The 23,053-nt window shown below is 39.4% G+C and overlaps 1 protein-coding gene across 3 annotated transcripts in view; it reads left to right on the forward strand.

Moving 5' to 3' along the window:
• UBQLN1 (ubiquilin 1) overlaps window positions 1–22,563 on the forward strand; it is a 43,578-nt gene extending 21,015 nt beyond the window's left edge. Inside the window, exons 3-11 of one of the 3 annotated variants that reach the window (XM_079790369.1) lie at window positions 562–677; window positions 5,976–6,238; window positions 7,103–7,261; window positions 7,440–7,671; window positions 10,851–10,993; window positions 15,262–15,345; window positions 16,787–16,902; window positions 17,448–17,616; window positions 20,601–22,563. In XM_079790369.1, coding sequence (XP_079646495.1) covers window positions 562–677; window positions 5,976–6,238; window positions 7,103–7,261; window positions 7,440–7,671; window positions 10,851–10,993; window positions 15,262–15,345; window positions 16,787–16,902; window positions 17,448–17,616; window positions 20,601–20,753 — 1,435 coding nt within the window. In that variant the 3' untranslated portion in view covers window positions 20,754–22,563. The remainder of the gene's footprint in view (window positions 1–561; window positions 678–5,975; window positions 6,239–7,102; window positions 7,262–7,439; window positions 7,672–10,850; window positions 10,994–15,261; window positions 15,346–16,786; window positions 16,903–17,447; window positions 17,617–20,600) is intronic. The other 2 variants (XM_079790370.1, XM_079790371.1) reach the window with 2 other exon arrangements.
• The last annotated feature ends 490 nt before the right edge of the window (window positions 22,564–23,053 follow it).

A 23,053-nucleotide genomic window follows, 5' to 3' on the forward strand; every position in this document is an offset into this window, starting at 1 on the left:
ATAGTTGAACTTTATGGCTGTGATGGGTAGTTGGTTCTCTTCTGTGAGGTGACCTATTTTCCTCTCTTACATAATCAATATGATTGAAAGTAATGAAATATTTATGTATATTATACTCAAGGAGGAGCAATTGAATTTACAGTTTGGTTTTTGTGAGGTTTTACTGTTTCTTTTTTTTTCAAAAATATATTTTATTGATTTTTTACAGAGAGGAAGGGAGAGGGATAGAGAGTTAGAAACCTCGATGAGAGAGAAACATCGATCAGCTGCCTCCTGCACACCTCCTACTGGGGATGTGCCCGTAACCAAGGTATATGCCCCTGACCAGAATTGAGCCTGGGACCTTTCAGTCCACAGGCTGATGCTCTATCCACTGAGCCAAACCGGTTAGGGCAGGTTTTTACTATGTTTCTTTTTATATAGTTACATCAGGGTATTTATTTACTTTATGAAAATTTGAGTTGGTATGAAAACTTATTCTTTATAATGGGTATCAGAATTTCAGAGGTTCTTTTAAAAATAGTTCCACTGTTCACAGCATGAATTAATTATCTTTCCTAGGCCTCAGGATCATTCAGCTCAGCAAACAAATACTAGTGGAAGCAGTGTTACCACATCTTCAGCTCCTAATAGTAACTCTACATCTGGTTCTGCCCCTAGCAACCCTTTTGGTTTAGGTAAGTGTCTTTAATCATTTTTATAGGAATTGGAAAAAATAAACAACTTCCTTCTTCCCAGGGTAGTTTTTATAAAATGACCGAATTAAACATGAAGTCACTTTAACAACAACATAAACTTCTATAGCTTCTATAATTGTTGTAGGTATTAAGAAAGTAGTTGGGAATATAGATATACTTGATAAGCTTACATTTACATTTAGTTAAATAGGCAGTAAGTGACACATTAATAATTGTCATATAAAACGCATCTGCCTGACCAAGAGAGACACATGCAGCCTAAGATCATTTTAGAAAAAGCAGCAAACACATTTTACAAAGCAAATGTGAATTCATGCCATGTCCTAAATGTTTCCAACATACTTGGCATAGAACTAAATCACTAAAAAACTTTTTCCGGAAGGGGTAAAAGGTATGGTATGATTCTTGACATATGAAAATTGTACATTAATTTTTTTTGTTGAAATTTTTAATTATTTTCAATTACAGTTTATATTCAATATTATTTTGTATTAGTTTTAGGTGTACAGTATAGTGGTCAGACAATCATATACATCACAAAGTGTTCCCCTGATATTTCCAGTACCCACCTGGCACCATACTTAGTTATTACAATACTAGTGTCCCGGTGCATGAATTTGTGCACATTGAAAGGAAATTAATTAGAAGAAATATTTTAATATCGCTATTTGCCCTTTCTCTAAAATAGAAGTGTCAGAGAGGAAAGAAAATTAGTAAAATGTAAATGGAAGTAATATGTAAATTGATAAATACGTAAACAATAACAACATGATATAATAACGAATATTTTCCATGAAATTTTTACTGTCAGAATCTTTGTTTATCATTAATTTTTAAAAATATGCCGGGTATTCTGGAATATTTATATCATTTGGACAAACTTTTCCTTTGCTACAACATCGAGTTAATTTTCCATCAGATGGTTTTTCATTGGAGAAATTTAGCGATAGGCAAAATTGACATGTAACAGTCATTCCACAATAACTGTTCAATAATTGCATCCTCATTTACTTCATTTTCGCTATGAAGGCAGTTCCTACCAGTATTGGTAGTACTTGTCGATGACTGTTCTTCAGACATATTCTGTTGACAACACCGCTTTCTTTCAGCATCAGAGGCACATATTCTGTCGATGATGCCAGCTTCTTTCAGCTCCAGAGGTACATGGTGGCAGTAGTTGGTCTTCAGACATACTCTGTTGACAATGCCACTTTCTTTCGGCTTCAGAATGTCAACAAAAACAACCAAATTTACGATTGACAGTGACAGATCGAAACACGTGTGCGATTGGCTCCAGCGAGAGCTTTGTGTGTATCATGCATGCGCAAGTTAACTTAGCCTTTTATATCTATACTAGAGGCCGGTTCCCGAAATTTGTGCACGGGGGCGGGGTGTCCCTCAGCCCAGCCTGCACCCTCTCCAATCTGGGACCCCTTGAGGGATTCCCACTGCCTGTTTAGGCCCGATGCTGGTGGGATCGGGCCTAAAAGGGCAGTTGGATATCCCTCTCACAATCCAGGACTACTGGCTCCCAACTGCTCGCCTGCCTGCCTTCCTGATTGCCCCTAACTGCTTCTGCCTGCTAGCCTGATCACCCCCTAACCACTCCCCTGACACCCTGATCGATGCCTAACTGCTCCCCGGCCGGCCCGATTGCCCCAAACTGCCCTCCCCTGCTGGCCTGGTCATCCCTAACTGCACTCCCTTGCCAGCATGGTCACCCCCAACTGCCCTCCCCTGCAGTCCTGGTTGCCCCCAACTGTCCTCGGCTGCAGGCCTGGGCCCCCCCCAACTGTCCTCCCCTGCAGGCCTGATCACCCCCAACTACCCTCCCCTGCAGGCCTGGTCACCCCTAACTGCCCTCCCCTGCAGGCCTGATCGTTCACAACTGCCCTTCCCTGCAGGCCTGGTCCCCCCCAACTGCCCTCCCTTGCAGGCCTGGTCCCTCCCAACTGCCCTCCCCTGCAGGCCTGGTCGCCCCCAACTCAACTGCCCACCCCTGCAGGCCTGGTTCCCCCCAACTACCCTCCCCTGGAGGCCTGGTTCCCCCCAACTACCCTCCCCTGGAGGCCTGGTTCCCCCCAGCTGCCCTCCCCTGCTGGCCATCTTGTGGCGGCCATCTTGTGGCGGCCATCTTGTGTCCACATGGGGTGGCCATCTTGTGTGTGGGAGTGACTGTCAATTTGCATATTACTCTTTTATTAGATAGGACTAGAGGCCCAGTGCACGAAATTCGTGCATGGATAGGGTCCCTAGCGGCTGCCAGCTGCCAGCCGGGGCCTTCATTCCATGCCGCCCCCTGGTGGTCAGCACACGTCATAGCGAGTGATCGAACTCCCAGTTGGTCGAACTTCCAAGGGGACACTTTGCATATTAAACTTTGATATATATACCTATATATATAAAAGGCTAAGTTGACTCATATATGTGCGATACATCTAAAGCTCTCACTGATGCCAATTGCACGTGTGTGTTTCGATCTTTCATTGTCAATAGTGAATTTGGTTGACACTTCTATTATAGAGAAAGGGCGAATAGCAATATTAAAATATTTCTAATTAATTTTCATTCCATGTGCATGAATCTGTGCACTGGGATACTAGTCCTATATAATAAAAGGCTAATATGCAAATCGACCGATCGGCAGAATGACCAGTCACTATGATGTGCACTGACCACCAGGGGGCAGACGCTCAACGCAGGAGCTGCCCCCTGGTGGTCAGTGTGTTCCCACAGGGGGAGCGCCGCTCAGCCAGAAGCTGGGCTCACGGCTGGCCTCTCTCGCCTCCATGGCAGGCGGACATCCCCCGAGGAGTCCTGGACTGCAAGAGGGCGCAGGCCGGACTGAGGGCCTCCTCCCCCCGCCCCCCACCTAGTGCACAAATGTTGTGCACCGGGCCTCTAGTAGATATATAAAAGCCTAAGCGACCAAACGACTGGTTGACCGGTCACTATGATGTGCACTGACCACCAGGGGGCAGATGCTCAATGCAGGAGCTGCCCCCTGGTGATCAGTGCGCTCCCACAGTGGGAGCGCTGCTCAGCTAACCAGGGGCACCAGGCGCAGGGCTCATGGCTGGCCACCGCATCCTAGAGAGCGCAGCAGAGTGGCAGCGAGTCTACTGAGTGGCGGCGGCAGACGCAGCGGGGCTGGGATGAGCAGGAGCAGCAGACAGGAGTGGCAGGCGGTGTTAGACGGCCAGTTTCGGCCCAATCCCCGCAGGCCATGCTGAGGGATATCACTGGTGCACAAATCCGTACACTGGGCCTCTAGTATATAGATAAACTTACTTAATTAGACCTGCTTTCTGATTTAGCTAAACTTTTTCCAGTCCAGTGAAGCACCCAAACTTCTCTTTTAGGTAATTGTTAGCAACACAGCAGTACATATCAACACGAAATAGATTATTATTTTAGATCACGCAGGAAGAACAAAGGGTAAAATATTTAACTGTAGCAGTGTTTGACTATACTGCACAGTGAGAAAACCTGAAGTCATTTTCAAGTTCCACCATTTCTTACTTCTTTTCAGTCGGGTCAAGTTTCTAAACTTTCCAAATCTCCATTGTCTTGCTAATGAAAAGAAAATAGGATTCTACCAAGTCCTATCTAGCTACTCCAGAACTTCTGTGAGGATCAAATGAGATGGGGCATGGGAAAATGCTTCACAAATATTTGGTTGAACTGTAAAATGTTTGCACCTGGCTATAAAGCAAGTTGGGATCCGGGGCTGAAGAAACTCTAAGGAGGCTAGTCGCTAGAGAGAGGAAGCCGGGTGTTGCTATGTGATGTCATTACCCGGCGCACATAGCCACTGTTTCCAGGCTGGCCTGGGCTGTGGGCCGCATTTTGTTCCATGGGATCTTGGCAGTGTTGGCTGCGATTTGGTGGGGTGTCGCTCCGGGGTGGTGACGGGGCCTGTGTCCCACTAGGGGGAAGCCGAGTGTTGGTTTGTCTGCGCCAGGTCCATGGTGCCATTTATTTTTAAACTAGAGGTCCAGTGCACAAATTCGTGCACGGGGGGGGGTGTCCCTCAGCGCAGCCTGCACCCTCTACAATCTGGGACCCCTTGAGGGATGTCCGACTGCCTGTTAAGGCCCGATCCCAGTACCAGCCATATATATGCATTGCTGAGTAAGTGAGGAATGAATGCATTTGGTGGGTTATGTAAATTTACAAAATTCATGTGTTATGATAAGCACTTATCATCCTCTTGGATCTATTGTTTCTCCATGATTTCATTCTATTGTATGTCCTGGCTTTTCCTTTCATTGATTGGCAGCAGCTCTGCACTATCCAGAGTTTATAGGTAAATTGCTAAACTTAAATTAGTTTTCTGCAAAGAGATTGTTAGAAGTATAATCCAGTGCATATTTTTAATTCCTTTCTTCCATTAGCTGGCATATTCTGGGGTGTGTTGTGGTTTTTCTTTTTAACACCAACTAATTTTCCAGCACCACATGGGTGTCCAATAGTTACTACCTACCTGGAGTTAATGTCAGATCCTGCAAGTTAAAGGGCTCAGACTGCTCCTACTTCAGATAATAGTCCAAGTTCCAGACCACATCTCCTTCTGACCAACAGGCTATATTGAAGATTCCCACAACCCATCCTCAGGTTTGATAATTTGCTAGAACAGCTCACAGAACTCAGGAAGACACTCTACTTATGTTTACCAGTTTATTATAAAGGGTACAACTGAGAATTAGACAAATGGAAAAGAAGCATTGGGCAAGGTATGGGGGTTCGGGGACAATGCTGAGCTTCCATGCCCCCTCTCCGCATGTCACCCTAATAGCATGTAGATGTCTTCACCCACTTGGAGCCTCTCTAAATCTCATTGCTCAAGTGTTTTTATAGAGCTTAAACTCTAGCCACTTCTTCTCCCCTAGAGGTTGGTGGCAATAGGAATTTTTCACCTTCATTATAATCTTAAGGAACCAGTGTTATATATATATGGTCCGTTGTTGACCAAAATGGCAGTTATGTGACATGTGACTGTATAGTTTTTGTATTTGGAATATATATTTGATGGCTTTATTACTTAAACCTAAATATGAGAGTGAATACATTTTTGGCTAATTTCGGTTATAGAAATTAAGCATGTATATATGAAATTAATAGGAATTATATTTTTGCTTTTAAATGGTTTTCTGGATTGGACTATTGATTCAGTTAATATTTTTGCATCTTCATTTTGTTAATGGAGCACAGTCTTGTTAATGGTAAAATTTCTGACTTTCATTTATGTGTTTTTTCCCCCCTTTATCCTCTTAGGTGCCCTTGGAGGACTTGCTGGTCTAAGTAGCTTGGGTTTGAATTCTACCAACTTCTCTGAACTACAAAGCCAGATGCAGCGGCAACTAATGTCCAATCCTGAAATGATGGTCCAGATCATGGAGAATCCCTTTGTCCAGAGCATGCTTTCAAATCCTGACCTGATGAGGCAGTTAATTATGGCCAATCCACAAATGCAGCAGTTGATACAGAGAAATCCAGAAATTAGTCATATGCTGAATAACCCAGATATTATGAGACAAGTATGTGGAATGCTCTTTCAGTCCATTTAGCTAAGATATATTTATTATTCAACTAGAGTCCCGGTGCACGAAATTCATGCACCTGGGGGGTGCGGGGGACGTCCCCTCAGCCCAGCCTGCACCCTCTCCAATCCTGGTTGCAGCCATATCCTTGGGGGATCGGGCCTAAACCGGCAGTCGGACATCCCTCACAATCCTGGACTGCTGGCTCCTAATAGCTCACCTGCCTCGTTGCCCCCAACTCTGCCCCCTCCCCTGCCAGCCTGGTCGCCCCCAGCTGTCCCCTCTGATGGCCTGGTCGCCCCCAACGGCCACCCCCCGCCAGCCTGGTCGCCCCATGCACCCTACTGTTCAGTCATTTGGTCGTCCCTCACTACTCCCCTGCTGGCCTGGTTGCAGCCATATTGTGAGTGTGTGATGGTCAATTTGCATATTACCCCTTTATTATATAGGATTTTTTATGCCTAAAAAGCTTGTCCTATATGTATGGCTAAGCTAAAAAAGGAAATCCTAATCTTTGTTCAGTAAAACTCAACAAAGCACTAATTTGGACTATTTGAACTTTGAATTTTCTGCTATATTTTAAAGGTCTTTATAAACAGTTACCCTGCAGATTTAAGAAACAAGAATTCAGTTCAGGAGATGGGCACTTATAACAAAGTGCTTCTTTAATTATTTGAATATTAGCTTGCTTTTTGAGGTGAAATCCAATAGGAATTATTTAAAATAATTTTCCGATTTATATATTGAATGATAATTCATAGAATTAGAAAACTTGAAAAAATTAGCTGTGGCATTTAACAATTAAAGTAATTCATGTATGTTTTAGTGCCTTTTTTTGTTTAATGGAAATCTTCTCTGTAGACATTGGAACTTGCCAGGAATCCGGCAATGATGCAGGAAATGATGAGAAACCAGGACCGAGCCTTGAGTAATCTGGAAAGCATTCCAGGGGGATACAATGCTTTACGGCGCATGTACACAGATATTCAGGAACCAATGCTGAGTGCTGCACAAGAACAGGTGGGTTTAATCCCTGGTTAGGGCACATATAAGAATCAACCAATGAATACACAAATAAGTGGAACATATTGATATTTCTTTCTCTTCTCTGTCTCTTGAAATTAAAAAAAAGAGTTCCATGTCTGTTATTTAAAACAAAAGCTCTTTTAAAACCCATTTTGTGGTTTTTTTATTACAGTTTGGTGGTAATCCATTTGCTTCCTTAGTGAGCAATACATCCTCAGGTGAAGGTAGTCAACCTTCCCGTACAGAAAATAGAGATCCATTACCCAATCCATGGGCTCCACAGGCTTCTCAGAGTTCATCAGCTTCCAGTGGCACCACCAACGCTGTGGGGGGCACTGGTGGTAGTACTGCAAGCAGCACTGCTGGGCAGAGTCCTGCACCAAGTTTGGGGCCTGGAGTAGGAGGTATGTTTATAACAACTCACACTTTTTTGTTGTCCTTACTTATTTGAATAAAAAAACTTTTCTTAATGCTGTTATCCTTTGTGCTTTTGTGTGTGTATGACAAGTAGCTTTTCATGTTGTAAGGTTTTTTTGGGGGACGGTTTAAGAAAGTTTTAAATATATAATGATTAGTTGTGTGCAGTATAGTAGTGAGGATTACTGAGGATTTCCAGAGGCAGTTTTGTATTAGCATTCTCATAAGATGGTTTGGGAGAAGTAGATGGTCAGTTGTCTCATTTCACTCGTAGGAAAACTGAAGTGCCTAGGGCAGTGATGGCGAACCTATGACACGCGTGTCAGCACTGACACGCGTAGCCATTCTGATGACAACGCGGCCGCTGAGGCGGCCGCATGCCGAGGATGAAACATTTGCTGCTCCTGAGGATGAAACATTTGCGAAATAATGTTTTTTCCTCAAAGTGACACACTACCCGAGTTATGCTCAGTTTTTTGGTGAAGTTTGACACACCAAGCTCAAAAGGTTGCCCATCACTGGCCTAGGGAATACAGTTACTTATATATTCATTACTAGAGCACATGTTTCTTGGCTTTAGTCTGGTTTTACATTCTAGATCAGTAGATTGTCAAAATCTAGTCCCGAGACCAGCGCTAGACTAGCTGCATCAGAGCACCTTGCCAGGTTTGTTAAAAATGAGTTTCCCAGATCTTAATCTCAGACTTTCCTCAGTGGGGCTAAGATCAGTGTATAGTATAAAGCTGCTGGAGAGTCTAGTATGTGAACAGGTTAGGAATTTACTTTTGATTATTTTTTCTGTAGACTAGACTCAATAAATGGATGTCCTTTTCTCAACTATTCAGATATTTACATGGTAAGATTAGGTCTACTAACACCAGTAGCCAGAATGATGATTTTAGTCCTAATACTTGGCATATAAATGAGAAGAAATGAAAGCATGGGGCCACTTCCCTAAGATGAGAGGGACTGGATATAATTTAAAACAGCGGTCGCCAACCCATGGTCTGCAGACCACTGGTGGTCCATGAGATCCGAAAGGTTGGCGACCGCTGATTTAAAAGATCCCTGTGTCTTAGCAGAGGAAATGCACAGGTGAGATGCTGGATGAAGAATTTTAAAAATTCATTAATGAGGGAAGAAGTCAGAATAGGGAAGGTAATTGGTGGTCAGTCACAGTGGTAGAATACAGTGGCTAACATTTCTGGATGTAATACGGGTTTTATAAAAATTAAAGTAATAACCACTTTTAAAAATTGAGGTATAATTGACATAACATGTTTCAGGTGTACAATGTAATGATTCAATATCTGTATATTACAAAATGATTGTTAAATAAATCTAGCTAATAGCTGAAGTAATAACCATTTTTAAATTTTAAAAAAGTCATCTGTTCTGTATTTTACTCACTGCCTATTTGATTTTTATTAACAGTCTTTTGAGAGGGGTACTTGATTCACATTTTAAAGGTTTTAGAGCTGACAACAACAATTTAATCAGATTTCCTGATAGGAGGATTGCTTTTTCTACAATAGCATGGTTTTATACAGTAATAACTTTTGTCTAACCAACAAAAAAATCAGTTTTGCAACCTTTTACTCAGATTTTTTTTTTTTTTTACTGTAATGGCTTGATACTCTATTTAAAGCAGGGATACAAATTTTTCTTGTAAGGGACCTCTTTGCAGGTCAAGAGGCAAAATGGAGAATACTACATTATGAGAGAAAACAAATTTTTGGAATATTTTTTAAATGATGGAGTTAAAAATACAATAATTGGGCATACTATTTTTTTCATACATATTTACAAGTGATAGGAATAGAATTCCTTTTTAGGGATGACATTTACTTTGGAATTCACACAGTTTCCTTTTGGCAGAATCAACTACAAATGTTCATCTATTAATACTGATATATAATGAGGCTTTACTTATTTCACTCAAATATAGTCCTTTGGCATCACAGAGGATTGGTTTTAGGACCCTCTGTGGATACCAAAATTCATAGATGCTCAAGTCACTTATATAATGTGGCATACTGTTTGCAAATAACCTATATTTACATATAGGGTATGCCTGGACATCACCTCATTCACATTGATTGAGAATAGTGCTTGGTGCATGACAAATTTAAGTTTTGCTTTTAGGAAATTTTTGGGATTTTTCCCCCCCCCATGAATATTTTCAATTTGTGGTTGGTTGAATCTGTAGATGCAAAACCCTCAGATACAGAAGCCTAACTATATGTATTCATTCCAGAAGCATATGATTTGAACAGCATATTCATCAGTTAGAAATCATTTATAGGATTTTTCTTTGCTTTTAGCATGTCGTGAAGATTACTCACTTCTAATCAAAGGTTAGGTGGTAGTCCTCAATTACAGGTAAATGAATTTTGAAATGGTGGAAGTGTTCTTTGCACTTGTTCTGAGGTCCCCAAAAAATGCTGCTGGAGCACATTAACAAATTTAATTGTCACAGCCACCCTATGAAGTAGATAGTATTTACCTCATTTGTACAGGGGGTGGAACTAAAGTATGAAGAAGCCAAATAATTTGCCCAGGATTACATATTAGATTAGACTTGAATGTAGTTATTCTTACTCCAGACATTACCCATTAGTCACTGTGCTCTCTGATCTCTGAAATGTTAAATGTATCTGCCATTTTGATCAGTGAGTGCCAGTACTCAGTGAAAATGGAATGGAGTCCTTCATCTATTATTTTGTTGGTGAGCAGGCTTCCTTCTTACTAATTGTGAGCATATTGAGTGCTCAATATGATTCTAGTTAAGTGATCCTGGCGGGGCGGAACGGAACAGTTGGCTCAGACTTCTTCACTTTATGGGATTTTTCAATAGTAATTTTGACCATATCCAACTTTTACTTAAATTGACTATGGAACTTAACCTTTCCATTAGATGTGATTCTGCTGTGAATACAACTAAAATGTTTAAAATCCATAACTCATCCTTTATTGGTATATATTTAGCATGTAGTATTGGAGATCTTAGTTTTAAAATTCTTTATTAGTTCAATTGGTAAGTAATATGTCTTCTCATCAGTAATTGCTAAAATGCACAGTGTATATGATATTTTTTTTAAAATTTCACTTTTGTCTACATATCTTTTCCTTGATACAATGTGATCTGTTTTTTTTAAACTTTCAGCTAGTATGTTCAACACACCAGGAATGCAGAGCTTGTTGCAGCAAATAACTGAAAACCCACAGCTTATGCAAAACATGTTGTCTGCCCCTTACATGAGAAGCATGATGCAGTCACTAAGCCAGAATCCTGACCTTGCTGCACAGGTGAGTTTGTAATTGTATTGAAAAGGACTGCAGTGTGAATTGAAATAGCCTGATCAAATAATTGTGATTTTGTCCTATTTGTGTTGTGTGCTACCTTAACACACTAGAAAAGTAGGTAAAGTGCATCTACTTTTTTGGATAGTCTCTTTGTCTCTTTGCCGCTTCACCTTGGCCATTCACTGACTAGAAGTGCAAGTTTACTTTGTGTGTGTGTGTGTGTGTGTGTGTGTGTGTGTGTGTGTGTGTGTGTGTGTGTGTGTTTAGGAAAAGAATACAAAAGTTTGGGATTGCTTCCTTTTGTGAAATGTAAGTCTTGAAAGTAATTAAGAACAGTGTTAATATACTTGAAGTACTTTTATTTATTAGATCACACAGATTATGAGTAATAGTTATTTTCAAATGGCTGTTATAAAATAGCTTTAAATTGTTTATTAAAGGCAGAGAAATTTGTGGGAATGGTGTTTTCATTCTTTCCATTATGGATCTCTTCCTTTCCCCCCCACTCCCCCAACAACACCAAGTTTGTATACTTGGTCCTTTGTTCATTTTCTAACTTGTTACTAAAGAGGCCATAATGAAAAAAGTTAGTGGATCTCCACCCTAGTTGAATATTTAGGATTACCTTGGGAACATCCCATCCTGAGAAATTTTGGTATAACTGCATTGGATCTTTCTCTTTGTTTAACCCTTACGTTCCCTAGATGATTCTGATGTGCCCCTAGATTAAGAACCATTGGTCTTGGAAAATTTTAGAGTCTATTAAACAAGACTTGATCACCTGTAGATTATATTTCCTATTTTTTAAAAACAGCCTCTGTAGAATGGTGGAAATTTGAAATAGTTTCCTTTATAGTTTATATCCATTTGTAAAACTAGAAGCTTTTAAAGATAATCACTTTCATCATTATGTCAAATGAAGTGGTTTTTATTTCCTAAAGTCTGCATCTTAATTGATTTAAGTATATAGCAGATATCTTTGAGCTATAATTTTTAGCAATAACTTCTGCCCTCTTAAAATTTGTGGAATTAGAAATAGAGAACATGGGGTGAATTTTTATATACTCTTAATTTTGTATAATGTAGGTATATTTTATAAAATATTGTTTTAGTCATATGCAAATTGCCAAACTGAATATATAAGTATTAAATGCCACACTTTACTGTAATTATTGCACTTAAAGTGGAATTATGTATGTAAAGTGATACTGTTCGTATGTTTTTAAATGTATATTTGACTAATAATTAACATTGAATGTACATTTTGGTTTAAAATTTTGACTTTAACAGACACATTCCCAGCTATTTGTATTAACAATTCTACATTTATAAAATGACTTGAGCACTTTCCTCTACTGTATTTTTACTTTAAAGCAAAATGTTGACAAAGCAGGCTAGATATGGATGTCTTTTATTATAGATAATTTAGGAACATTTGTCATATACTCTGGTTATTATATTAAAGTTTGTGCTTCTCTATTCTGATTTTGATTTTTAGATATTTTTTAAAAGTCTGAGTGTAAAAATTATTATATAAACAGGTAAGTTAGGAGAAAATATCCTAATCAAATGAGAGATGATTTTCTGAGAAAGAATAAGTAAGTTTAAGGTGATATGCTTTTTCAAATAACATGAATTCTGGAAGATAACTGTGATAACTTCATTAATCCTGTCTAATAAAAGAAACATGCAAATTGACCTTACCTCCATTACGCTCACAAGCCACGCCCACCAGCCAATCAGGAGTGAGTATGCAAATTAACCCAACAAATATGGCGGTGGCCACAGAGCTGGAGCAAGCAGGAGGCTTGGGTTGCTCCCAGCGATGGAAGAAGCCAAGCTTTCCGCCCACCCTGGCTGGCCCTGGCCTCCGCTCAAGGCTACAAAGTTTCAATTATAGAAGATAAATAAATCCCAGATACCAGGGCCTCCGCTTGGGTCGCCAGGGGGCGTGACCAACCTGCAAACCACCACAGGCCCCTTGCCCAGGCTGCCCCACGCCCCAAGGGAACCCCCACCCTGATCCGGGGCACCCTTCAGGGCAAACCAGCCAGTCCCCACCCCGTGCCCCAGGCCTCTATCCTATCTATTAAAAGAGTAATATGCAAATTGACCATCACTCTAACACACAAGATGGCTGCCCCCATGTGGTCAAAGATCCTGCCCCTATGTGGTCAAAGATGGCTGCCCCCATGTGGACAAAAGATGGTCGCCAAAAGATGGCCAGCAGGGGAGGACAGTTGGGAGGGACCAGACCTGCAAGGGAGGGCAGTTGTGGGCGATCAGGCCTGCAGGGGAGGGTAGTTAGGGGTGACCAGGCCAGCAGAGGAGGGCAGTTGGGGGCTACCGGGCCTGCAGGGAAGGGCAGTTGGGGGGGGACCAGGCCTGCAGGGGAGGGCAGTTAGGGGTGACCAGGCCTGCAGGGGAGGGTAGTTAGGGTGGTCAGGCCTGCAGGGGAGGGCAGTTAGGGGCAATCAGACTGGCAGGGGAGCAGTTAGGCATCAATCAGGGTGTCAGGGGAGTGGTTAGGGGGTGATCAGGCTGGCAGGCAGAAGCGGTTAGAGGCAATCAGGAATGCAGGCAGGCGAGCAGTTGGGAGCCAGCAGTCTTGGATTGTGAGAGGGATGTCTGACTGCCCGTTTAGGCCCAATCCCACCGGTATCGGGCCTAAACGGGCAGTGGGACATCCCTCAAGGGGTCCCAGATTGGAGAGAGTGCAGGCTGGGCTGAGGGATACCCCCTACCCCCCGTGCATGAATTTCATGCACCGGGACTCTAGTATGTTTATAATAATAAAGTATTTGACTGGAGCCAATAAAGAAACGGGTTTGTTGATCTCTAGCAAGAATTACTTTATTTACTATGAACTTATTGGTCACTTTGAAATAAATTCTACTTATCCATAAAACATCAACTTCTTCCTGATATATATATATATATATTTTTAGAGAGTTTTAAAAAAATATATTTTTATTAAATTTAGAGCAGAAAAGAGAGGGAGGGAGGGAGGGAGAGAGAAAGAGAAACATCAATGATGAGAGACAGTCATTGATTGGCTGCCTCCTGCACGCCTCCTACTAGGGATCGAGCCTGCAACCTGGGCATGTGCCCTTGACCAGAATCCAACCCAGGACCCTTCAGTCTGTAGGCTGATGCTGTATCCACTCAGCCAAACCAGCTAGGGCCTGTTTTATATACTTTTTAAAAAAATTACCTAATCCACTTTGCAACTATAGATTAACTAAAGGAGGAAGAGAGGAATTCTCTCTGCTTCCAACATTTACATATAATTATTTCAAATATGATTAACTAGTTGAGGGCAAGGATCATTCCCCCCCAACTTTAGGCCAGTAAGTAGACTAACTAAATGTATATTTAGATATTTAAATTACAGTAAATTATTTTTAGTTGATGCTTCACTCTGGAGGAAAACCGATACAAAAGTTGTCTTTTTAAAATTATGAGCATTTATTCGTTTCTGGTTATACCGATTATGTATTGTAATTTTATTTTCAGGTATGTAGCATCATGTTAATATTGACCCTGATTTTCTAATTTTAATACCTATTTGAAGGTTAGGCAACATGATACTTTTCTCTTCTCTGGTAATAGTGAGGTGAAATCCAGAGGCTAATCTTGGTGTTCTCAAATGGATTTACATCTTTCAGGTCTTAAAGTATTTTAATACTTTTCTCAGAGATCTGTTGATGCTAGTCCTGGGCTGATTTTCACCTAGCAGCTCCATTTCTCTGGCAAGGTGGTTGCTGTTCTGTGCTGTTATTTTTCTGGACCTGATATCAGCTGTTTTATAGTTGGCAAGTGGATATAGTGGTTCCAGATCTGGATTTTTCTCTGTGCTTGCCACTTGTGTGTCGAGGTGTCTAAGCAAACCAAGTATAGTTTCCTGTATTGTTTATTCTGTCAGTGTAGCAGAATATGTATCCTTATGAATGCCAGTTACTCCCATTTTTCTTTCAAGAGCAGATATTCACCTTTGCTCAAAGAAAAGCTTAAGAATGATTGCTTTTAATTTTTAGGATATTGCATGTCATTATCATAATCATCAATCTCATTGAGAGAGAAGATGCCTTTTGTTTTTTTCTGAAGATCATTCTTGTGGACAGTATCTTCCCTTCCTTTTTTATTCATGTTCTACCTTCCTCTTTTTTAAGTGCCAGGTTAGGCACTTGGGGGAAGATAGACTATTAAACAAGGTACATTACTTGTTTCAATTATTTCCAGTTAAAATTGTTTGAACACTTGCCCCATAGATGATGCTGAATAATCCCCTATTTGCTGGAAATCCTCAGCTTCAAGAACAAATGAGACAACAGCTCCCAACTTTCCTCCAACAAGTGAGTAAGAAAAGATGCTAGCTATCTTCAGTAATGGTTTGCTTGAAAAAGTTTGTTGATAAACATTTTTCTTTGCTCTTTGGTTGATAGCAAAACATAGAATAAAGTCTGATAATGCTATCATTTCAAAGAGAATTCAGCTTGATCTTACCCAAGCCCCATTTCATTGCTGATACTTTGTTTTTTGCTTGTATTTCTTTTTTTTTTTAATACATTTTTAAAATTTATTTCAGAGAGGAAGGGAGAGGGAGAGATAGAAACATTAATGATGGGAGAGAATCATTGATCGGCTGCCTCCTGCATGTCCCCTACTGGGGATCCAGCCCGCAACCCTGGCATGTGCCCTTGACCGGAATCGAACTCGGAACCCTTCAGTCTGCAGGCCAACTGTGCAAAACCAGCTAGGTCTGCTTGATTTCTTAAATTCTGAGGAAAGGACCATTTTGTTTTTGCTTTTGAGAATTTAGGATTTTGAATGTTTTGTTAATGCATTAACCATTTTCTTTCACTGTACTAACTTCGAAGTGCTTCATTGTGTCATGTTATACATTAACTATTCTTGAGTAATTGGAAAGAGCTACCACATCCTATTTTGCAGGTTTGGTTTCTTTGTAAAGTTTTAATTCCTCCAAATTAATAGAATGCCTGTTTTTCGAGAGGTAAATCTCATTTCCTCAAACTCGGAATTAGCAGGATTAAAATTGTCATTGTTGTCATATAAGGAAGATTTTTATTATTGAAAAGTATTTGAGGTTGCCATGGTATTTTATTACTTACAGAGATAGAAAAGAAGTCAGTCTTGGTGTTATGAAGTTATTAGTCTTTGCAGTTCTCTGTTAAATATTATGTAAATGATTCTCAGGCATGTAAAACCTTATCCAAGATTCTTTAGTGCTCTTGATCTATTGTAATGATGGAAGCCTATCTATATTGGTTAGTCAGGTGGTGTATATTTGGAAGTAGTGAAGCTGAACTCAGGACATTTGTATTAACTTCAAATTTGGAACTTGTTTTAGAGTGTAGTTTACTGGTAAAATTGTTACATCAGCAACAGGTCAGGAGGAATATGTGGTTTTCACCATGTTACCATGTTACGTTAACTGTGCCTTTTGGAGTTGTCGCTTAGAAATAAAATTTTCATCTTCTGTTTGAGAAAGAGAACAGGTGTGGCTTCCAGAGGAGCTCCTAATTGTCTTTTATTATGAAAAATTAGTTTTCATGATGGATTTGGGTGGGAGGAGATCTAGTAAAAATGTGCACACTAGGTTTGCTATCAGAGAGGTTTGTGCTTGTATTTATTTTGGGAAAGAAATTATGGATTACCAGTGTCTTAACAGTACGGTTTCTTACTTTTCTCCAAAAACATAGCAAAGAAAACATTTAAATTTTACCTTCACTGATTGTAATCCCTCAATAACCACTGGTTTTCTTTCTTCCTTAGATGCAGAATCCTGATACATTATCGGCAATGTCAAACCCTAGAGCAATGCAGGCCTTGTTGCAGATTCAGCAGGGTTTGCAGACATTAGCAACGGAAGCACCCGGCCTCATCCCAGGGTAGGCTTATTTGGGGTAGATTACGAAAGTGTATGATAGTTACTTTCTCTCTTGGAGAATATTAGGCTTAATATCATTTTGCCTTTTTTTTTTGTTGAGATAGTTTTTTATTTCTTTAATACGATTTGTATTGATTTTTTTTTTTTTTTTTTTTTTTTTTTTTTTTTTTTTTTTTAGAGAGAAAGGGAGAGAGAAAAAAACATCGATGTGAGGGAGAAACAGTGATTGGCTGCCTCCTGCATGCCCCCTACTGGGGATCGAACCCCAAATCCTGGCATACACCCTGGCTAGGTGTCAAGCTTGAGATTCTTTGGTGCATGGAACAATGCTCAAACAACTCAGCCACACAGGCCAGGACTGCTGAGATTATTTTCAAGACAGAGCTTTCAAAGTTAAAAAAAGCTCTCATTTAGAGAGTATAACTTGGCTACTATTATGTTAAAATGTGACTGATTTATTACCAACTGCCCTGGTCTGGCCTCTTGTATGAAATAGACATATAAGTCCAGGAATTTAGGTTTACTACCAATTTGTGCTTTCCCTAGCTTTACTCCTGGCCTGGGGACATTAGGAAGCACTGGAGGCTCTTCAGGAACCAATGGCTCTAGCTCTGCCCCTAGTGAAAACCCAAGACCCACGGAAGGAACCACGGAACCTGGACACCAGCAGTTTATCCAACAAATGCTGCAGGCTCTTGCTGCAGTAAATCCTCAGGTAGTGATTCTTTTCTGCTAACACTTTACATTCCTTAATGTTAGAAATCCCCTCCCCCTCTCAAAAGAAAATGAAAGGAAAGAAAGTGGCAGTCTTTTAGGGTTCAGATTATAACCTGAAGTACAATCTTAAGAATATTTATTCTAAAGCAGGCCTTTCAAAAATTGTTACCTTTGATACTATATTAGACACTAAAAGAAACATTTTAGTTGTAGAGAAGAAATACTGAAACTTTGCCTTATTTTTTAGAAGATGTCTTTAAAAATGCATTCTTTTTTGGAGTCCCTATTTGAAAATTATTTAATATGTTAATTTTATAAAAGTTTGTCAGGGAGGAATAAGGAACTTGGTTATCCCAAATAATTTCCTGAACAACTATAATCTACCTAGTCTTTGTATTTTGATTAAAAAAAAAAAAAATCCTTCTAGTCAAGATGGCAGCATAGGTAAACATGGTACTCACTACCTTCCACTACCACATCAAAATCACAGTTAAATTACAGAATAATCATCATTCAGAACCACCTAAAATCTAGCTGAGCAGAAGTACTACAACTAAGGAATTAAAGAAGAAGCACATGAAGACTGCTGGGAGGGGCGGCGACCTGGAGCAGAATCATAGCACTGGCTGGTCCCACACCCACGTGTGGTTTAAAATCAGGAGGGATATCTTGGCTCAGCTGCTCTTCCACTGTAGTAGCAGCTGGTCCTCCCAAGTGATGGCTGAGGCTCAACCCCTCCCAGTGACACCAACATAAATCAAGGCTCAACTACAATAGGACAGTGCACACAGCTCAGACGGGCACACCTGAAGTGCCCAGCTCAGAAGACTGCAGAGGCTGAGCCACTGTGCCTTACAGGGCACCACTACCCGAGGCAACTCTACCAAGTGTGGGAGACATAGCAGATCTAATACGTAGAAACAAACACAGGGAAGCAACCAAAATGCAGAGACAAAGAACAGAAGAAATCTCCAGAAAAAGAACTAAATGATGGAAGCAAGAAAACTATTAGGTACAGAGTTCAAAACACTGGTTATAATGATGCTCAAGGAACTTTCTGAGAAATTCAAGGAACTTAGTGAGAACAACAATATAAAAAAAGGATCAGTTAGGAATGAAGGATACACTAACTAAAAAAATAATTTACAGAGGATCAACAGTAGAGTAAGGCTGCTGAGAATCAAAATCAAGAATTTGGAACATAAGGAAACAACACCTAATCAGAACAGCAAAAAGAAAAAAGAAAGTGTAAGGAGCCCCTGGGACAACTTCAAGCATATCAACATTTGCATCAGAGGGTGCTGGAAGAAGAGCAGGATCAGGAAATTGAAAAAGTAATGACAGAAAACTTCCCTTACCTGGTGAAAGAAATAGACATACAAGTCCCAGGAAGCATAGAGTCCCAAACAAGATGAACTCAAAGAGGTTCACACAAAGACACATCATAATTAAAATGCCAAAGGTTAAAGACAAAGAGAAAATATTAAAAGCAGCAAGAGAAAAGCAGTTAGTTAACCTACAAGAGAGTGCCCATACGACTGTCAGCAGATTTCTCAACAGAAACTTTGCAGGCCAGAAAGAAATGGCAAGATAATATTCAAAGTGATGAAAAGCAAGGATCTACAACCAAGATTACTCTACCCAGCCAAGCTGTCATTTAGAATGGAAGGTCAGATAAAGAGTTTCCCAGACCAGGAAAAGCTAAAGGGCTTCAAACCAGTATTACATGAAATGTTAAAGGGTCTTCTTTAAGAAGAAGAAAAAGAAAAGATAAAAAAAATAAGAACAATAAAATGACAAATATCTATCAACAATTGAATCTAAAAATTAACATGAACAAGCAAAACAGAAACATATATACAGAGAAAATTTTGACAGATGGGAAGGGGGGTGGGTGAAAAGGTGAAGGGATTGAGAATACAAACTAGTTATAGTGTAGTCATAGGGCTGTAAAGTACAGCATAGGGTATAACTGTATATGGTGTCAGATGTGTGTGAGATTTTTCAGAATGATCATTTAAGTTTTATTATGTCTGATCACTGGAGTGTACACCTGAAACTAATGTATGTCAACTGCAATTGAAAAAATTTAAAAAGATTAAAAAACATCCTACCTCACTACTACCTCCTCTAGTAAGTTGGTGTTACATGAATATACCTCAGAAATATGTCTAAAAAATGTGGGCTCGTAATAATGTTCTTGTATCTGGAAGTATTTATTGGCTTAACCAAGAATCTGCCGTTGAACACAGATGATTATAGTTCAAATCTGGCATGGTAGGTTGCCTCCAAACTTCTGCCTGACAAAAATATAGCATGCTTTCTGATTTTCAAGTTTTATTAAATACAATAAACAGGGCAGGGTTTTATCTAACACAAGTATTTGTATCCTCAGTACCTTGCATAGCTCTGGCTCAGTAAAAATTCATGAACTTAATAAGAAAAAAGGTTTTAGCTGTTGGAGAGAGTTGTTATAGAAGTTGAATAATCTATAGGCTTCCCCATTATCAGGTTGGCAGGGTTGATTAATCATTTATGTATTTTTGTCTTAACCTCATTTCTGAAGAAAGATATGACGCAGCTGAATTGTCAGAAGTATAGTCTGTGGGCCTGAAACTGGAACTCTTTTCTGAAGACTTTGGCTAGTGCAGAAATAAGCCTCATTAGAACTTTAGAATTTTATACAGAAGGACATGGCCTTTATAATTACCCAGTTGGTCAATAGCTACAAAATAAGTAATCTAATTCTAAGCTATTTGCATATTAGATTTCCTATTTATTTATGAGCTTCTTAAATATATGTAAAATAATGGTTAAGTTTATGAAAAATTTTTTTAAGTATGTGATCTATTTGACATGATTGTTTAGGTATAAATTAGCAAAATAAAGTGCTAGTGGTCTTTTAAATATGTTGAACATGTTTCAAGAGAGGCCAGTGCTTTTGTAGCTCAGACTTTTGGTTAATTTTTTTTTTCTTGACAGCTACAGAGTCCAGAAGTCAGATTTCAGCAACAACTGGAACAACTCAGTGCAATGGGGTTTTTGAACCGTGAAGCAAACTTGCAAGCGCTCATAGCAACGGGAGGTGATATCAATGCGGCTATTGAAAGATTACTGGGCTCCCAGCCATCATAGCAGCATTTCTGTATCTTGAAAAAAATGTAATTTATTTTTGATAACGGCTCTTAAATCTTTAAAATACCTGCTTTATTTCATTTTGACTTTTGAAATTCTGTGCTGTTATAAACAAACCCAATATGATGCATTTTAAGGTGGAGTACAGTAAGATAATGTGGGTTTCTCTGTGTGTTTTTTTTTCCTTGTGGAACAATGGGAATCAATGCTTTTTCATTTAAGGCTACTGCATGCATCAAACACTTCTGCATTTATTGTAATTTTTAAAAAAACATCACCTTTTATAGTGGGTGAACAGATTTTTGTCCTGCATCTGTCCAATTTATTTGCTTTTTAAACATTAGCCTATGGTAGTAATTTATGTAGAATAAAAGCATTAAAAGAAGCAAATCTATAATTTGGGGTTACAATATTGCTTATTGTGACTTTGGCATGTATTTTTGCAAACAAAATGCTGTAAGATTTACACTACTGACAGTTTTACTTTATTTGTATACAATATATTATGCACATTTGGGAATGCATTTCTAGAAACATACAGCAGTAGATTATCTTGAGCAAAACACTTAAAACTAAAAAAGTAAAGATAAGGAAATACTTTCAAGTTAAGTATTTTCTAATTGTGTAGAATCTTACAGCATCTTTGATAAACATTTTTCAGCAAAAGTGCCAGTTAGTCAGGTTTGTTGACTATTTAGTAGAAAAGCTGATTCTGGTTATCTCTTTCAGGACATTTAATTGTACAGACAACATAATGTAACATTGTCTCAACATTCACTGATTAATTGTAAATTACCTTAATTTTTGTGCAGACTGAAGGAGCACTGTAATAATAATCCAAAAGTGCATTTGCCTAGGACTTTTCAGCTTCTCCCATAGATAGTTTAACAGGCATTACAGTTTGTAATTGAAATGTTGCTTTCACTGAAAGTGTCTTGATGTTTCAGTTATTTTTAATCGCCATATAAAAATAGATCTATCTTTTGGGTTTATCAGATTTCTCATGCACAGGCAATACATGAATTTAAAATGATTTGTGAGCTACTTGTTTCTGAAGTGTTTCGGTAGTTTATTAAGAAATAGGTAAATATTGTGCTTTTCAGAGCCTCAGAGAGAGGGGAACTTGGGGGAGGGGGTGGGGATCTATCCTGGAGTGGGCCAGCCTAAATAATACTGGTAACCAAGGTTCTGTTAGGATTTCTGTGCATATAATGTAGTAAACAGGTATCATTCAGGGGTGATAAACAAGAGCCGTTTAAACAATGTTGAGTACATTTGGCTGTTCTACAGCCTTTTTCTTTCCTCCTCAGAGAAGTTCTGTTTGCCTAACTCTCAAATTGTTGGTGTGGTACATTCCTTTAGGACCAATTAAACATAACTTTGGGTCAGTAATATATTTGGCTGACTCTGGTTCAGTATTCTCTTAGGTCATTATAGTCTCATGTACAGGAAATTAAAATGTTAAAGTTACCTAAAATGAGTTCAGACCAATAAAATCAAAGGAAATACGAGTTGAATTGCATTACTTCTGTAAGTTGCTTGCTTTTAAAAAGGGTCAAGAGGTCAGGTTGCCCACCAGCCATGCACTGTTCTGACACTTTCCCCAGGAGGAAAACTTGTATGAAGGTCAAGGTGGGAGGCATGGCTAGAGGAAGTTGTTCAGGATTACTCATGTGTCTTTGCTCTCTCTGCCTTATGCCTCAGTCTGGTTTAAAAACTTGTACTGGTGAATGGTGGTATACAGTGTGGGATAGTGTCATAACCAAATTTGACAGTTATTAATCACAAAATAATAAATCTCTAGCTTTTACGATTTGTCTTGCCTCTTTTGTAGAAAAAAAAATGTCTTTTCTTTCTTTGACCATGTATTTTCAAGACTTGATTTACCTCAGATTTTATAATGTTTTAGGTTATTCTTTATTAATTTTTAAAGTTTCTTTAGTTAAAACATGTCCATATACTGTACTGGAATGTTAGGTGACCTGGGCGCTGCTGCTTTTTTTGGTACCTGATTATTGACTGAGTAAAGGCATCATGATTTCTTTGTTATAAAAATGGTGATGGGGCCTATGTGGCAGACTGGACTGGTGATCTCTTCAGTACCTTTCAGCTGCTGCAGTGGTATGATTTTGCTTGTTTCTTTTGTTGTTAATCTTCCCCGAGGATATTTTTTCCATTGATTTTTTTTTTTTTTTTTTTAGAGTGGAAGGGAGGGGTCAAGACAGAGAGAGAAACATCAATGTGAGAGAGACACATGAATTGGTTGCCTCCCACACATAGGCTTAAAGCATTAAAAAAAC

This window comes from Cnephaeus nilssonii, assembly GCF_951640355.1.
Source record: "Cnephaeus nilssonii genome assembly, chromosome: 14".
Classification (NCBI taxonomy): domain Eukaryota; kingdom Metazoa; phylum Chordata; class Mammalia; order Chiroptera; family Vespertilionidae; genus Cnephaeus; species Cnephaeus nilssonii.